This window comes from Anabas testudineus, chromosome 5 (assembly GCF_900324465.2).
Source record: "Anabas testudineus chromosome 5, fAnaTes1.2, whole genome shotgun sequence".
NCBI lineage: Eukaryota > Metazoa > Chordata > Actinopteri > Anabantiformes > Anabantidae > Anabas > Anabas testudineus.
In genome coordinates this window covers 26701260-26713475 of record NC_046614.1, presented here as the reverse complement: position 1 = coordinate 26713475, position 12216 = coordinate 26701260, and the positions used below count along the sequence as shown (strand labels likewise).

The 12216-nt window shown below is 53.5% G+C and overlaps 1 protein-coding gene and 1 long non-coding RNA gene across 2 annotated transcripts; one reads left to right on the top strand and one right to left on the bottom strand.

Annotated features, from left to right (window-relative positions):
- The first annotated feature begins 2600 nt into the window (after positions 1–2600).
- LOC113155287 lies at positions 2601–3736 on the top strand. Its single transcript, XR_003298117.1, has 3 exons — positions 2601–3057; positions 3356–3549; positions 3642–3736. It is a non-coding gene; the product is annotated as an uncharacterized LOC113155287 (long non-coding RNA).
- A 3316-nt stretch (positions 3737–7052) lies between these two features.
- On the bottom strand, positions 7053–9370 carry LOC117152854 (cell surface glycoprotein 1-like; the record flags this gene model as incomplete). Its single annotated transcript, XM_033325985.1, is given in 9 exon segments — positions 7053–7149; positions 7212–7322; positions 7383–7452; positions 7506–7616; positions 7692–7744; positions 8191–8305; positions 8368–8422; positions 8424–8764; positions 9178–9370. Coding segments are annotated over 9 exon segments (1146 nt in total), but the record flags the coding sequence as incomplete, so codon positions are not given.
- Between the last annotated feature and the right edge of the window lie 2846 nt (positions 9371–12216).

The window sequence follows — 12216 nt, the reverse complement described above, 5'->3', positions numbered from 1 at the left end:
CCTCAACCCAGACCACATCTGTTTGCTCCTGGACCTGTGCCTCAACATTACATACTTCACGTACAGAGGTGACTTCTACAAACAGAGACATGGCTGTACCATGGGTTCCCCAGTGTCACCCATTGTAGCAAACTTATACATGGAAGAGGTAGAGAAGAAAGCTCTCAACTCCTTCTCAGGGATGACACTGACCCACTGGTTCAGATACGTGGATGACACCTGGGTGAAGACCCAGGAGATACAGGTATTTACAGACCACATTAACTCAGTGGACACCAACATCAGTTTCACTAGAGAGGACACCAAAGATAATCATTTGGCCTTCCTGGACTGTGCGGTCATCATTGGGACAGGCCGAAGACTGGAAATAGGTGTACAGGAAGCCCACCCACACTGACCAGTACCTGTCTACTTTAAACTCACCAACACACTTAGACAAAAACTTGTCCATCCCAAAGACTGGACTCCAAAACACAAAATGAGCAATGTAGCAATAGTGTATGCGGTCCAGTGTGGTGAAGAATGCTCTGAGCTGTACATTGGAGAAAACAAACAGCCGCTACACAGGATGATAGCACAACACAGGAGGAGTAAGAACTAAGGACCGGAATAAGCTGTGTACCTTCATCTTAAGGACAAAGGAAACTCGTTTAAGGGCTGTGATGTTCAAATATTGGACCAAGAGGACAAATAGTTTGAGAGAGGGATGAGGGAAGTCTTGCATGTGCAGATCAACATCTCCTCTCTCAACAGAGGTGAAGGACTTAGACACAACCTGTCTTCTATTTATCATGCTGCCCTTTCATCTGTCCCCAAGAAGGCCAGAAGCAGTTCACACCTGCACCAGGTTGGACACACTTAACGACCCATTTTAGGTGTTAAGAGGGGTTGGGCACAGGTGTGACCATTACATCCTTCACACCTCCCCCATCTTTTGTTTCACCTAACGAGCCTATTCAGGCCAAGGGGTGGAGTGAAACCAAACCTGGAGGATAAATTTGTGGTCTCTAACCAACTATCTTCAGACTGAAGTAACTTTTATTTTCCAAATGTATTTTCTTTATGTGACCTCTGACCTGTCAGTGATGTCACTTCCTCGTGCTACTTTCCTCAGTCGGCTCGAGGCCTCCCTGAGGACAGGTGAGTTTATGCGGGTGCTCAAGCTATTATGTTAAAACGTGTTAAAGTTAAATAATGGTTCTAAACGTTTATTATGACGGTAAGAAACGGTGTTATTTTTTTAGCGTCAGTATTAGTTTATGTGTTTTTTAAGAACTGTACAGCACTTTCATGTAATGTAAAAGTTTGCCGTTCCCATGCTAGGCTTGTGGAGCATGCTGGTTGTTATGCCTTTCAGTCAAAAGAATGAATAAGTTAGTGTTTTAGTTCATAAGTGATAAATGAATAAGAGTAAGTTGTGACAAAGGCAGCTAAAAGTATTTGTTCTAAAAACTTGTCAGAGTGAGAGTTGTGTATTTAAGTTGATCTTTGTGAAGATAGTTAGTTGCAGAGTGAGCGCTCTTTCCACTCTGTTTAATAGTACATCTTTGACGTATTTCTCCGTCAGTACAGTAAGCTAGTTTTCACAGTGAAACGAAGTAGTTCACGTACGTGCTGAATGTTCTCTATACGTTTGTGCCTTGGGAAATATTTGTCTTTGTAAGTATGGACATGTTTATGGACATTAGAAGAATGTTAGAATTGTTACCTGTGATAAATAACGTGTGCATATAATCGGAATTAGCTTCATTCAAATCAAGCTACTGAGTGTAACACACGAAATGTGTAACGTTATGTATTATTTGTTAATTTAGTTTCTTTCTGTTTCTTTCAGTTACAAGATAAAGATAGAAATATAATAGAGAGCAATGTACTCCTCAGTACACTAGAACTCCAGTTAAAATAAGAAAAGCAAGCCTTGTATGGAGTCTTCTATTTTTTGTTAGCTGTCTGTCTAGCTACACAAAGCTAACGTGTTGTGAGGACAGCACACTGGTGGTTTCTCATGCGGTGTTTCTGTGTTTTGTACTTTTTATTTTATTTGATATAGGTATGTCTACTCCCTCACTGTCTCACAAAAATAAATATATTAGGAAATCTGCCACTGGTAGGTTAAAGTTTTTAAGAGCAAGTTGCTGTTTAAAATGAGTCAATATGGAATTTAAACTATATGGTCACCCTGTGATTTATTTTGACTTATTAAATTTTGTGTGATGTATTAAGCAGTGTCATGCACAGTTTAGCTGAGTCAGCAAGAGGCCTCACTGAGGAAAGGTGTACATGTGAGAGACCAGTCAAATTAATTTGCAATACTGTTTTTTTTAATTTTTTTTTACACAGAGCCTTGGGTGAGAAGAAATAAATCTGCTACCAGTTGGCAAGACAGCAGTTGTCCGGTTTTGACATTATTCACAACACAGTGCAGGTTATTTTTCGGCCCAGAAACAAATTGTCAGTGCAGGCCAGCTACACATGGACCAGTAAGTCTTGTAAATTTAAATTTTTTCTGTATGCAGATATAACTCTGTAGTGTTGAAACTCAGGCAGCTGCAATACAAAGGACTGAAAGTTCTGTTTTATGTTACGCTGCAAATCCAGGTGTCTGTGGGAGAAAGTGGTTACCAGGGGTACAAAGAGAGGTCTGCCATTCTGTGGACAGGATGCGCCATAGTCGGTGACAGCAGGGAAACCGTTAACCTGCGACTGTTTTTGAATAATGTCGATTGCAATGGGAGAGCAAAGGGTTAGAGTTAGGTTCACCATGAAATTGAAAGTCATTGTTATGAATCAGATTTGTTAAAGTTCTAAGAGATGTCGGTCCGGCCTCTTGGGATCAGGATATCTGGTAAAGACTGTTTGTACCCTAACCCATTTTGATGACCCATAACCCATGTTAATATTAGTGTAGAGGCTTTCCACATCAATAGTAAACAACATGGCAGAGCAGGGGAGCACCATGGGCTGAACAATGTCCAGGAAATGATAGGTGTCCTTCAGATAGCTGGGGTGCCTTCTGGAGAGAGGTCCCAGGAAATGGTCTATATATTGAGAAATAAGGTAAGTGCAACTATTAAAATCCGAAAGTATTGGTCTGCTGAAGGGTACTTCGTGGGTGATTGTCCAAGTTTCGGATTCTTTAAGTATTTTAGGCAGAACATTACACAGTCTGGCTTTAGGATCATTGAGACTGTACAGGTAATCCCTCCGCTTTGCGTTAATGTATTTATCTGTGTATAGTTGTGTGGTAAAAGACCCTAACCTGTATGCAAACTGCTGTTTGTCCATTATCAGTCAGTTTTATGATAATTTTGGGATGATTTTCTAGTTGCCTAAGTGTATGTTTTTTCGCTAACAGAGGGATTATCTGCACTGTCTGCTGTTGGCTGGTACAGGGAAAGACACTGTCTTTTTCAACGAGCCCCTGGACTTCAACGCTGAGCTGAGACCACTTGGGATGCCATGTTAATAGATGAGGGCCAAGGAGTGACAGTCAGACCTCTCTCCAGCAGGCATAGTTGGATGGAGGTGGGAGAAAAAAGTTTTGATAAGGTAAGGACAAGGTGGGTTTAATTTCCTGTCCTTAGTGTCTCAATTAGGATTAGAGATTATGTTAAATTTAGCTGTAATTTGTTGGACTACAGGTTATGGATGTTCTCCCCCCCCGCCTGTGGTCCTATGGATGTTGTCTGGTACTGGTTGGAAGCTATCCTGTGGAACTCTCGGCGATGAAGGTAATTTCTTTATTATGAATTTAATTGTGGCCAGGTTCCGTTACTGCACGTGTGGGAGGGAAGCTGAATAGTTAATTGGGGGAACAGGATGTGAGCACAAGGAAATACCCTCTTAGCAATGTTGAGTAGAGATTTTAGTTGTTTTATCAATGTTTTTATAGGATTGGGGTTTTCTACAGTAGTGTCATAAAATGATAAACAGTTGCCCCGGGATAATTATCAATTTGAAACTGTGGATGATGGAAGTGTGTAGTCCTTGTCAGGTTTCAGTCTCCCAATATCAACACAGGGTTTTTTTCTTGAAAATCTTGTAGTTTGAGTCTGGGTCTTGTTTTTGGTGTAGTGGGGAAGAATCCTGATGTATTGTTTTGGTTTTTGTTGCCTAATACAAAGGGATCATCTCTGTCCTCCTTAACCTCCATACACAGTGAGTACAGCTGAAGGGTTAGGGGTTAGGGGTTAGGGGTAGGGTTGGGTTAGGGTTAGGGTTAGGGGTTAGGGTTAGGGTTAGGGTAGGGTTAGGTTAGGGTTAGGGTTAGGAGGAGGGAACTGAACCCTTCTCCCAAAGGGGAAGGGACGTGCACGGTCCATCCCTCCCATGGGCCCCCTGTACCCGTCCCAAGAAAAACGGTCACGCTGGCGCCGCCGGCCATAGCGCACCACGGTCCAGCCGTCCTCCATGGCGTAGACCCCAAAAAAAAGGTAAGTCTTCTTTTTTTCTTTGTAAAAATATTTATTTTTAACAAAAAACACTTTCCAAAGAAAAGGAAAGGATAAAATACTGTATTTTTAAAAAAATGAAATTCAATGAAATGAAATTAATAAACAACAAAGGAAGATGTGCCAACAAAAAAAAGACAACGTTTCGACCTTAAGCGGTCTTCTTCAGGTCAAGGCACACTGAAAACTAAGTATGGCTTGCTAAGAACAGCTATCGAAAGGGACATGTTCTCACTTCGATGCTCCAACCAGAAATGAGCTTCTCCCTGTGTTTCCCTTTTTATATGCCCACTTATTTATTATGTAACTTAAAATCGTCTGTTTTTAACTTAAACTTCTAACATGAATTGTTTTGTCTTTTTACCTTAGAGTTTAAATTATCCCTATGAAATGAATTAAGCCCGATTAGATTTTAACCCTGTAAATACTTTTTAACCCTTTAATTCCTAATTCCCCATTACATCACTATCATATATGTATTTGTATTTATTAAATTACTATTATTATAATTAATTATCTTTATCAATTTTTTAATATTTTTATATTTTTTATGTTCTTTAGGATTAGGGTTGGGTTTAGGGGTTTAAGGTTAGGTTTAGGGGTTTAGGGTTGGGGTTAGGGGGTTGGGGTTAGGGTTGGGGTTAGGGGTTGGGTTTAGGGTTGGGGTTAGGGGTTGGGTTTAGGGTTAGGTTAGGGGTTGGGGTAGGGTTAGGTTTAGGGGTTGGGGTTAGGTTGGGTTGGGTAGGGGTTGGGGTTAGGGGTTGGGTTTAGGGTTAGGTTTAGGGGGTTTGGGGGTAGGGTTAGGTTAGGGGTTGGGTTAGGGGTTGGTTAGGGGGTTGGGTTAGGGTTAGGGTTAGGGTTGGGTTAGGGTTGAGGGTTAGGGTTAGGGGTTAGGGGTTGGGTTTAGGGTGGGGGTTTAGGGGTTGGTTTAGGGTTAGGGTTAGGGGTTGGGGTTAGGGTTAGGTTGGGGTTAGGGGTTGGGTTAGGGTTGGGTTAGGGTTGGGGTGAGGTTAGGTTGGGGGGTGGGTTTAGGGTTGAGGTTAGGGGTTAGGTTTAGGGGTGGGGGTTAGGGTGGGGGTTAGGGTTAGGTTAGGTTGGGGTAGGGTCGGGTTAGGTTAGGTTAGGGTTGGGTTAGGTTTAGGGGTTGGTTGGGTTAGGGTTAGTTTAGGGGGTGGGGTTGGTTAGGGTTAGGTTGTTAGGGTTAGGTTGGGGTTTAGGGTTTGGGGTAGGGTTAGGGGTTTGGTTTAGGTTAGGTTGGGATTAGGTTAGGGTTAGGGTTAGGGTTTAGGGTTAGGGTTAGGGTGGAGGGTTAGGTAGGGTTAGGGTTAGGGTTAGGGTTAGGGTTAGGGTTAGGGGTTAGGGTTAGGGGATTAGGGTTTGGGGTTGGGTTGGGTTAGGGGGGGGGTTGGGTTAGGGTTAGGGTTAGGGTTTAGGGTTAGGGTTTCGGGTTAGGGTTGGGTTAGGGGTTGGGTTTTAGGGGTTGGGTTAGGGTTAGGGTTAGGGTTGGGTTCGGGTTCGGTGGGGTCGGGTTCGGGTTCTGGGTTTGGGTGGGGTAGGGTCGGGTTCGGGTTAGGTTTGGGTATCGGGTTGGGTTCGGGGTTCGGGATGGGGTTAGGGTAGGGTGCGGGTTGGGTTCGGGGTTCGGAGTTAGGGTATTAGGGTTCAGGTTCGGTTCGGGTTCGGGTTCGGGTTAGGGTTCGGAGGGGTTGAGGTTCGGGTCGGGTTCGGGTTAGGGTCCGGGTTAGGGTTAGGTTAGGGTGGGGTTGGGTTCGGGTTAGGGGTTAGGGTTAGGGTTGGTTCGGGTTAGGTTAGGGTTAGGGTGGGTTAGGGTTAGGTTTGGGTTCGGTTGGGTCGGGTTAGGTTCGGGTGGGTTGGGTTCGGGTTCGGTTAGGGGGTTCGGTTAGGGTTGGGTTCGGTTAGGGTGTCGGTTGGGTTTAGGTTAGGGTTCGGGTTAGGGTTCGGGGGTTAGGGTTGGGTTAGGGTTAAGGGTTAGGGTTAGGGTTAGGGTTAGGGTTAGGGGTGGGTTCGGGTTCGGGTTAGGGTTCGGGTGGGGTTAGGGTTCGGGTTAGGGTTCTGGTTAGGGGTCGGGTTAGGGTTAGGGTTAGGGTTCGGTGGGGGTTAGGGTTTAGGGTTCGGGTTAGGTTAGTTGGTTCGGGTTCGGGTTCGGGTTGGTTTCGGGTTAGGGTTCGGGTAGGGTTCGGTTTCGGTGGGTTCGGGTTAGGGTTCGGGTTAGGGTTCGGGTTCGGGGTTGGGTTAGGGTTCGGTTCGGTTCGGGTTCGGGTTCGGTTCGGGGTTCGGGTTAGGGTCGGGTTCGGGGTTCGGGTTCGGGGTTCGGGTTCGGGTTGAGGGGTTCGGGTTCGGGTTCGGGTTAGGGTTTCGGGGTTAGTGGATTCGGGTTTCGGGTCGGGTTCGGGGTTCGGGTTCGGGTTCGGGTTCGCGGGTTCGGGTTCGGGGTTCGGTTCGGGTTGTCGGGTTCGGGTTCGGGTTCGGGTTCGGGTTCGGTCGGGTTCGGGGTTCGGGTTCGGGTTCGGTTCGGCTTCGGGGTTCGGGTTCGGGGTTCGGGTTACGGGTTCGAGGGTTCGTGTTCGGGTTCGGGTTCGGTTAGGGGTTCGGTCGGGTTTCGGGTTCGGGTTCGGGTTCGGGTTTGGGGTTCGGGTTCGGGTTCGGGGTTGGTTCGGGTTCGGGTTCGGGTTCGGGTGCGTTCGAGGTTAGCGGGTTCGGGTTCGGGTTCGGGTTCGGGTTCGGGGGTCTGTTCGGGTTTCGGGTTCGGGTTCGGGTTCGGGTTCGGGTTCGGGTTCGGGTTCGGTTCGGGTTCGGGGTTCGGGTTCGGGTTCGGTCGGTTCGGGTTCGGGGTTCGGGTTCGGGTTTCGGGTTCGGGTCGGGTTCGGGTTCGGGGGGTTCGGGTTCGGGTTCGGGTTGAGGGTTCGGGATTCGGGTTCGGGGTTCGGGTTCGGGTTCGGTTCGGGTTCGGGTTCGGGTTCGGGTTCGGGGGGTGGTCGGGTTCGGTTTTCGGTGGGTTCGGGTATTCGGGTTCGGGTTCGGTTGGGTTCGGGGGTTCGGGTTCGGGTTCGGGTTCGTTCGGGTTCGGGTTGGGTTCGGGTTCGGGTTCGGGTTCGGGTTCGGGTTCGGGTTCGGGTTCGGGTCTCGGGTCGGGTTCGGGTTGGGTTGGAGTCGGGTTCGCGGGTTCGGTTCGGGTTCGGTTTCGGGTTCGGGTTCGGGTTCGGGGTTCGGTTCGGTTCGGTTCGGGGTTCGGTTCGGGTTCGGGTTCGGGTTCGGGTTCGGGTTCGGGTTCGAGGTTCGGGTTCGGTTCGGTTCGGTTCGGGGTTCGGGTTCGGGTTCGGGTTCGGGTTTGGGTTCGGGGGTTCGGGTTCGGGTTGGGTTCGGGGTCGGGGTTCGGTGGGGTTCGGGTTCGGTTCGGGTTCGGGTTCGGTTCGGGTTCGGGTTGGGTTCGGGTTCGGGTTCGGGGTTAGGTCGGGGTTCGGGTTCGGTTCGGTTCGGGTTCGGGTTCGGGTTCGGGGTCGCGGGGTATCGGGTTCGGTTCGGGTTCGGGTTCGGGTTGGGTTCGGTGGTTCGGAGTTCGGGTTCGGGTTCGGGTTAGGGTCGGGTTCGGGGTTCGGGTTGGGTTCGGGTTTCGGGTTTCGGGTTCGGGTCGGGGGTTCGGTCGGTGGGTAGGGTCGGGTTCGGGGTCGGGGTCGGTTCGGTTCGGTTCGGGTTGGGTTCGGTCGGGTTCGCGGTTTCGGGTTCGGGTTCGGGTTCGGGTTCGGGTTCGGGTTCGGGTTCGGGGTTCGGGTTCGGGTTCGGGTCGGGTTCGGGTTCGGGTTCGGGTTCGGGTTCGGGTTCGGGTTCGGGTTCGGTTCGGGTTCGGTTCGGGTTCAGGCGGTTCGGGTTCGGGTTCGGGTTCGGGTTTCGGGTGCGGGTTCGGGTTCGGGTTCGGGTTCGGGTTCGGGTTCGGGTTCGGGTTCGGGTTCGGGATTCGGGTTCGGGTTCGGGTTCGAGGTTCTGGTTCGGGTCGGGTTCGGGTTCGGTTCGGGTTCGGGGTTCGGGGTTCGGGTTCGGTTCGGGTTCGGGTTGGGTCGGTTCGGGTTCGGGTTCGGGTTCGGGGGTCGGGTCGGGTTCGGGTGGGTTCGACGGTTCGTTCGGTTGGGTATCGGGTTCGGGTTCGGAGTTCGGGTTGGTTCGGGTTCGGGTTGCGGGTTCGGTCGCTGCGGGTTGGTTCGGGTCGGGTTCGGGTTCGGGTTCGGGTTCGGGTTCGGGTTCGGGGTTCGGGTTCGAGTTCGGGGGTATCGGTTCGGGTTCGGGTTCGGGTTCGGGGTATTCGGGTCGGTCGGGTCGCGGGTTCGGGTTTCGGTTCGGGTTCGGGTTCGGGTTCGGTCGGGTTCGGGTTCGGGTTAGGGTTCGGTTCGGTTCGGGGTTCGGGTTCGGTATAGGGTTCGGGTTCGGGTTCGTCGGTTGGTTCGGGGTTCGGGTTACGGGTTCGGGTATCGGGGGTCGGTTGTTCGGGTTCAGAGGTTCGGGTTCGGGTTCGGGTCGGGTCGGGTTCGGTCGGGTTCTGGGGGTCGGGTTCGGGGTTGTCGGGTTCGGGTTCGGTTCGGGTATCGGGTTCGGGTTCGGGTTCGGGTCGGGTCGGTTCGGGATCCGGTTTCGGTTCGGGATTCGGGTTCGGTTCGGGTTCGGGTTCGGGGTTCGGGTTTCGGGTTCGGGGTTGGTTTCGGGTTCGCGGTTCGGGTCGGGTTCGGGTTCGGGTTCGGTTCGGGTCGGGGTTCGGGTTCGGTTTCGGGTTCGGGTTCGGGGATCGGGTTCGGGTTCGGGTAGGTTTCGGGGTTCGAGTCGGGTTCGGGTTGCGGGTTCGGGTTCGGGTTGGTCGGGTTCGGTTCGGGTTCGGGTTAGGGTTCGGGTTCGGGTTCGGGTTCGGGTTCGGGTTCGGGGTTCGGGTTCGCGGTTCGGGTTCGGGTTCGGGTTGGGTTCGGTCGGTTCGGTTCGGGTTCGGTTCGGGTTCGAGGTTCGGGTTCGGGTTCGGGTTCGGGTTCGGGTTCGGGGTTCGAGGTCAGGTTCGGGTTCGGTTCGGGTTCGGGTTCGGGTTCGGGTTCGGGTTCGGTCGGGGTTCGGGTTCGGGTTCGGGTTCGGGTTCGGGTTCGGGTTCGGGTTTTACGGGTTCGGGGGTTCGGGTTCGGGTTCGGGTTTATGGGTTCGGTGGGTTCGGTTCGGGTTCGGGTTCGGTTCGGGGTTGGGTTTCGGGTTCGGGTTCGGGTTCGGGTTCGGTTCGGGTCGGGTTCGGGTTCGGGTTCGGTTCGGGTTCGGGGTCGGGGTTCGGGTTCGGGTTGAGGTTCGGGTTTCGGGTTCGGGGCGGGTTCGAGGGCTTCGGGTCAGGTGCGGGTTAGGGTGTCGGGTTACGGGTGCGGGTTCGGGGTTCGGGTTTCGGGTTCGGGTTCGGGTTCGCGGGTTTCGGGTTCGGGTCGGGTTCGGGTTCGGGTTCGGGTGCGGGGTTCGGGTTCGGTTCGGGTTCGGGCTTCGGGATTCAGGGTTCGGGATTCGGGGTTCGGGTCAGGGATTCACGGGTTAGGGTCGGTTTCGGGTTCGGGTTCGGTTCGGGTTCGGGTTCGGGTTTCGGGTTCGGGTTCGGGTTCGGGTCGGGTTCGGGGGTTCGGGTTCGGGTTGGGATTCGGGTTCGGGTTCGGGGTTCGGGTTCCGGGTTCGGGTTCGGGGTTCGGGAGTTCGGGTTCGGGTTCGGTACGAGTTTCGGGTTCGGGGTTCGGGTTCGGGTTCGGGTTGTCGGGTTCGGGTTCGGGTTCGGGTTATTCGGGTTTCGTGTTCGGTTCGGGTTCGGGTTCGGTTCGGGTGGGGGGGGGGGGTTCGGGCGGGTCAGGGGGGGAGGGGTCGGGTTACGGGTTCGGGTTCGGTTCGGGTTGGTCGGTTCGGGTTCGGGGTCGGGTTCGGGTTCGGTTCGGGTTACGGGTCTCGGGTTGGGTTCGGGTTCAAGGGTCGGGTTCCGGGTTGCGGGTTCGGGGTTGGGTTCGGTCGGATTTACGGTGTTCGGGTTCAGGGTTTGGGTTCGGGGTCGGGTTCGGGTTCGGGGCAGAAGAGAAGAAAACGAGGGTGGCAGCAGAAGATTTCGGGTCGGGGTCGGGTTCGGGTTCGGGTGGTTCAGGGTTCGGGTTCGGGTCGGGTTCGGTTCGGGATTCGGGTTCGGTTCGAGGTCGGGTTTCGGTGTTGTCTAGTGTTCGAGCGGGTTCGGGTTCGCGGTTGGGTCGGGTTCGGGGTCGGTCTGGGTTCGGGTTCGGGTCGGTAGGTTGCGAGGTCGGGTTTCGGTGGGTTCGGGCGGGTTTTTCGGTGTCGGTTCGTGGTTGGGTTCAGGCTTCGTGTTCGGGTTCGGTGTTCGGGTTTGGGTTCGGGTTCGGGTTACGGGTATCGGGTTCGGGTTCGGTTCGGGTGTCGGTTCGGTTCGGAGTTCGGTCGGGTTCGGGTTCGGGTTCGTCGGGTCGTCGGTCGGTTCGTGTTCGGGTTCGGGTTCGGGTTCGGGTGTAAGGAGTTCGGGGTTCGGGGCGGGTCGGGTTCGGGTTCGGTTCGGTTCGGGTTCGGTGCGTATGTGCGGGTTCCGGGTTCGGGTTCGGGTTCGGATGGTCGGGTTCGGGTACGGGGTAGGCGGGTTCGGGTTCGGGTTCAGGGTTCGGGTTGGGGTTCGTTGGGTTTAGGCGGGTTCGGGTTAGGGTTCGGGTTCAGGGTTCGGGTTCGGTTGTCGGTGTATCGGTTCGGGTTTCGGGTTAGCGGGTATCGGGTTGGGTTCGGGTTTCGGTTGTCGGGTTCAGGGTTCGGTTCAGGGTTACGGGTTGGGTCGGGTTCGGGGTTCGGTGGTTCGGGATTCGGGTTCAGAGGGTTCGGGTTCGTGGGTATCGGGTTACGGGGTTAGGTTCGGGTTCGGGTTCGGGTGTCGGTTCGGAGTCGGTTCGAGCGTTCGTTCGGTTGTTTACGGTCGGGGTGGGTTCGGGTTCGGTGGTTCGGGTTCCGGTTTCGGGTCAGAGGTTTCAGGGTGTCGGGTTCCGGGTATCGGGTTTCGGTTTCAGGGTTCGGTTCGGGTTCGGTTCGGGTATCGGGTTCGGGTTCGGAGTTCGGGTTTCGGTTCGGTTCGAGGTTCGGGTGTCGGATTCCGGGTTCGGGTATCGGTCAGGTTCGGTTCGGGTTCGGGTAGGTTCGGGTTCGGTTCACGGGTTCGTGGTTCGGGTTATTTGGGATTCGGGTGTTCGGGATTCGGTTCGTTCGGGTTCGGGTTCGGGTTCAGGTTCGGGGTTCGTTCGGTTCGGTGCTGGGTGTCGGGGTACCGAGGTCAGGGTTCGGGTTCGGGATTTCGGTTCGGGTTAGGCGGGTTAGGGTTAGAGGTGGGTTTCGGGCGGTCGGGTTTGGTACGGGTTCGGTGTTGGCGGGTTACGGGATTCGGGTACGGGTTACGGGTTAGGGTCGTCGGGTTCGGGTATCGGGCGATAGGGTTCGGGTTCAGGGTTTTCGGAGTTCGGGGTTAGGGTTCGGTTCGGGTAGGTCGGGTTCCGGGTTCGGGTGTCGAGGTTCGGGTTGTTCGGGTTCGGGTTACGGATTTTGGGTTCGGGTTCGGGTTCTGGGGTCGGGATGTCGGTTGGGATCGGTGTTCGGGTTCGGGTTCGTTGGTTCGAGGTTCGGTAGGTTCGGGTTCGGGTGACGGTTCGGGTATCGGGTTCGGATTCGGGTCGGGTATCGGGTTCGGTTCAGGGTCGGTGCGGTAGGTTAGAGTTAGGGTTAG